This window comes from Lipotes vexillifer, unplaced genomic scaffold (genome assembly GCF_000442215.2).
Source record: "Lipotes vexillifer unplaced genomic scaffold, Lipotes_vexillifer_v1.1 scaffold1014, whole genome shotgun sequence".
Taxonomy (NCBI): domain Eukaryota; kingdom Metazoa; phylum Chordata; class Mammalia; order Artiodactyla; family Lipotidae; genus Lipotes; species Lipotes vexillifer.
In genome coordinates, this window is record NW_006774244.1 from 192354 (window position 1) to 196062 (window position 3709).

Sequence of the window (3709 nt, forward strand, 5' to 3'; positions counted from 1 at the left end):
CTGAACGACAGTGAGGCCTCCTGGCATGGCAGGCATACATTTTTGAGGGTTTGGCAGACAAAGTAGGCTCTTCATGTACAGCTGGATTCGTTTTTCTGGGGAAAAAGAAGGCATCTTTATCTGTCCCATTATTAAAGCACGTGATTTTGAAAAATGAGAACAGTAATTGTGGTAGGTGGATTGCGGCAACATTCTCAGTTCTTGACCTCTCCCTGTATTCATGCCCTTTCCAAAGCAGCCTGCAGCTCTTCCCATCAAAGACTGGAGTCTGTTTCCCCATGCCTTGGAGCAGGGATGGCCTTACGACTTGCTTTGGCCAATGCAGAATGTGGCAGAAGTGCTGGTATGTGAGTTCCGTGCTCAAGAGGCATGGTTTGAACCCACTCTCTCTGCCTACCACCACCATGTAAACAAGCCTGGGCCTGATGAGGGACCATGTTGAGGGAAGCCCAGTTGTTCCATCTTAGGCCATCCTAGACCAACCTGTAGCCAACCAACTCCCAAGCACCTGAGAGAGCCCAGGCAAGATCAGCAGAGCTACCCACCCAAGCCACAGCTGACCACAAATGCACGCGTGCATCCAGCAAGATCAAAAGAACTACCCAGTTGCCCCACAGACTTGTAAGCAATGACAGATGGAGTTTTGGGGTGATTTGTTATGCAGTAATAGCTAGCTAACAAAACATGCATAGCATTTTCAGGGTGGGGTGGGGAATCTTTTACAAAAACTCAACGTCCATAATTTTACTTATGTATCCCAAAGCTGAGTTTGTAAACTGGCACTGCCAGTTTGGTCCTCATAGTGTTTTTTAAAAATAGAAGTCATTTAAAATGAGGGGATTTCACATAGCAAATCAAATTTTTGGTTCTTCTTGAAAAATCTACAGATCTGGCAAACTTGGGGGCCCAAACTGTCACATGGCAAGGGTGAGCACACATCCGAGTTTTCACAGGACAGTTAAAGTTGACACCTGCTGTCCTGGCATAATTAAAAAGAGCACTCTCAAAAGTGTCCTGGGGTGGAAAATAAATTATATGATCACCCCCCATGTGGGAAACAATCTGGAGTCACTAAGGAAGAGTCACCCCTACTGGCACTGCCACCTTCTCCATTCTTCCTGCTTCAGTGCCTCAATGTATTTGCATTTGAGACGACTTCACAAAAGCACGCAAATGCATAAATAAGTGAAGCTGCAGTAGTATTGGACAAATGGTACTGGACAAGCCTGACATGCCCCAGCCCATGCTGCTCCAAGGATGTTCTCTGGCTTTGGAAACAGAAATCTCACAAATAAGGAAGTTTACTAAGGAAAACACACTCCATCGAATACAGATAACTATATTGCTGAAATTTATCTCTAAACACTTCTCCCAAAAAATCACACGTTTCAGCCAGACCTGACCTAGAACTCAAAGTCCCCAGTGTCCCATGTCCATATCTTAGCCCAAATTGTTTCCTCTTACTAGAATGCCTTTCCACCTCACCTCATCTCTGCACAAGTCGAGAGCATACTTCAATGCTGATGCTAAAGTCACCTCCTTTCTGTGGCTTTTCCTAGCAACTGTTACACTATCACCCCATATTACTGTTTCTTGAGAATTTATCTCTCCCTTCTTAGACAGTGGGCTTTCTAAGGGTTAGGGCTATTTTTTTGTCTTATAATATCCCTGGTCTGGCATGTGGCAGGCACATCATAAATGCTGCTTGAATTAAAGTGAGATTGGAATGAAAAAGGTCTATAAAGATAAACCCCAAACTGAAAGCAATGGGAGCCAGAGAGGAATGGGGCCTGGAGAAGGCAGTCAAAGATGACTTGGGCCTTATCCATAATTTGTCAACAAGAGGAAATTACTCATGGATGTATCACTTGTATAATTGAAAATTACTTTTTAAAAATGTAGGTGGCATTAGCATGCAAATAATTTACACAGCAGGTAATCCATAAATCATTTTTACATGGTTTTGGTATATATTTGAAAAAAAATGGTTTGAAGGAAAACTCCCTCTCTAATTACCCTTTTTAACGGCTAAGAACACAGTGGGAGTTGTAATTCCATTGTAAACAAATAGCACATCAACTAAGAACAAAAGAAAGACTGTGGGTACCATGAACTACAGGGGAGGAAGGGCAGGGGTAAATTGGAGCCCTTCTTCTGTCCCAGGGATCCCTCTAAGTGCTTAATGTATTCCAGCTCCTCTGCAGGCAGAGAATTAACAGGAAACTGCTAAATTCCCCGTTAGGCTGACTGGTCGACTCTCAGAAGCTGGGTCTGTTTTCATCACAGATATGGTCCAAACACTTTTCACAAGGCCGTTTAAAGAATGAAACTTTTTCAAAACTGTTATTATGCTGACAAGTGGTTCTATCTCTTCTGTGGATGAGTCAGTTTTTAGGCCAAGACTAAGGTGACAGAAGCGTCTGTCCATTTAGGAGCAGCCAAACGGAGCCCCTGCCAAAGACGTGCCCTTGGCTTCCACAGCCCAGGGAGGGACGCTCAAGTGAGTCATTCATGTTGCTAGGCAACAATACTTTGAATGAGGTTACAAAATACTTGCAGTTTGCAAAAGAACAGGAAACTTGGACTGGGGAGAGCTGGGTGGAAAAAAGTTGCTTGACTGGATTTTAAGAGGCCACCTCGGGGTGGGGCATCTCCTGGACCCCAGCTTCCCTCTCCCTTGACATTGCAAGTACTTCCCTGATCTAAAGCAAGGGCATGGAGGACACCCAATGCTCTGGCCACGCTGCCAATGAGCAGCAGGGCTCCAGCTTTGACTGTAGTGCCCATTAGAGCAGTTAAGAATGTGAGTCTCTCTCTCTCTCTCTCTCTCTCTCTCTCTCTCTCTCTCTCTCTCTCTTACACCTCTTCCTCTTCCTCTTCCTCTTTCTCTGCTATGTGAGGACACAACAAGAAAGCAACCATCTGCCAGCCAAGAAGAGAGCTCTCACCAGAGCCCAACCACGCTGGCACCTTGACCCCAGACTTCCAGCCTCTAGAACTGTAAGAAAATAAATTTCTTCTGTTTAAAAAAAAACAAAAAACAAAAAAGAATATGAGTCAGAGAGGCTCAGGAAGAAGCCATCCTCTGCAACCTGCTAGTTATGTGACCTCAGGTGAGAGTTACTTAACTGCTCTAAGTCTCCATGCATTCACCCATTCCACAGATATTTATTAAAGGTCATCTCTGGGCCCAGCATGGTATGGGGAAATAGCAGTGAGCAAATATGCGCCCCGTCCTCGTGAGGCCTGTGCACTAGTGGGGGGTCTCTTGGTACGTGGCAGAGACTGCGGACGGCCTGCCCCTCTTTCTCCAGGGAACATCGTTTCCCTGTTGTTAGCGCTCAGCTGGAGACTACGGGCCATGAGATGCATGTCAGCAGTGAAGGTTACGCAGGGAAGGGCTCAGCCACAGGCAGCTGCGGTTATGCTGTGTGTGTTACTGTTTTCACCCGTCACCCCTCAGCAGCCCACATGCTACACACCAGACGGCTCTTTTCTTGGGGGTGGGGTTGAAGCCTAGAGCTATTATGTGGCCTGGGTGGCCTAGATCTCCAGCATCCCGTGTCCCCAGGGATAAGAATGAGAGAAACTATTTAAGAGCCTCAACTAAATAATAGCAAGTACTTGTATTCTTACGGAAGTCAGTGCTGTACTTTGAAAACTTGCAGATTAGTCCTGGAATGTTAGTATATTCGAATGCCACACTCTT

At 45.6% G+C, this 3709-nt stretch overlaps 1 protein-coding gene across 1 annotated transcript in view; it reads right to left on the reverse strand.

Annotated features, from left to right (window-relative positions):
* The window catches only part of TCP11L2 (t-complex 11 like 2), a 32051-nt gene that overhangs the window by 1080 nt on the left and 27262 nt on the right, over positions 1 to 3709 (reverse strand). The window contains exon 9 of the mRNA XM_007449046.1: positions 5 to 95. Coding sequence (XP_007449108.1) covers positions 5 to 95 — 91 coding nt within the window. The remainder of the gene's footprint in view (positions 1 to 4; positions 96 to 3709) is intronic.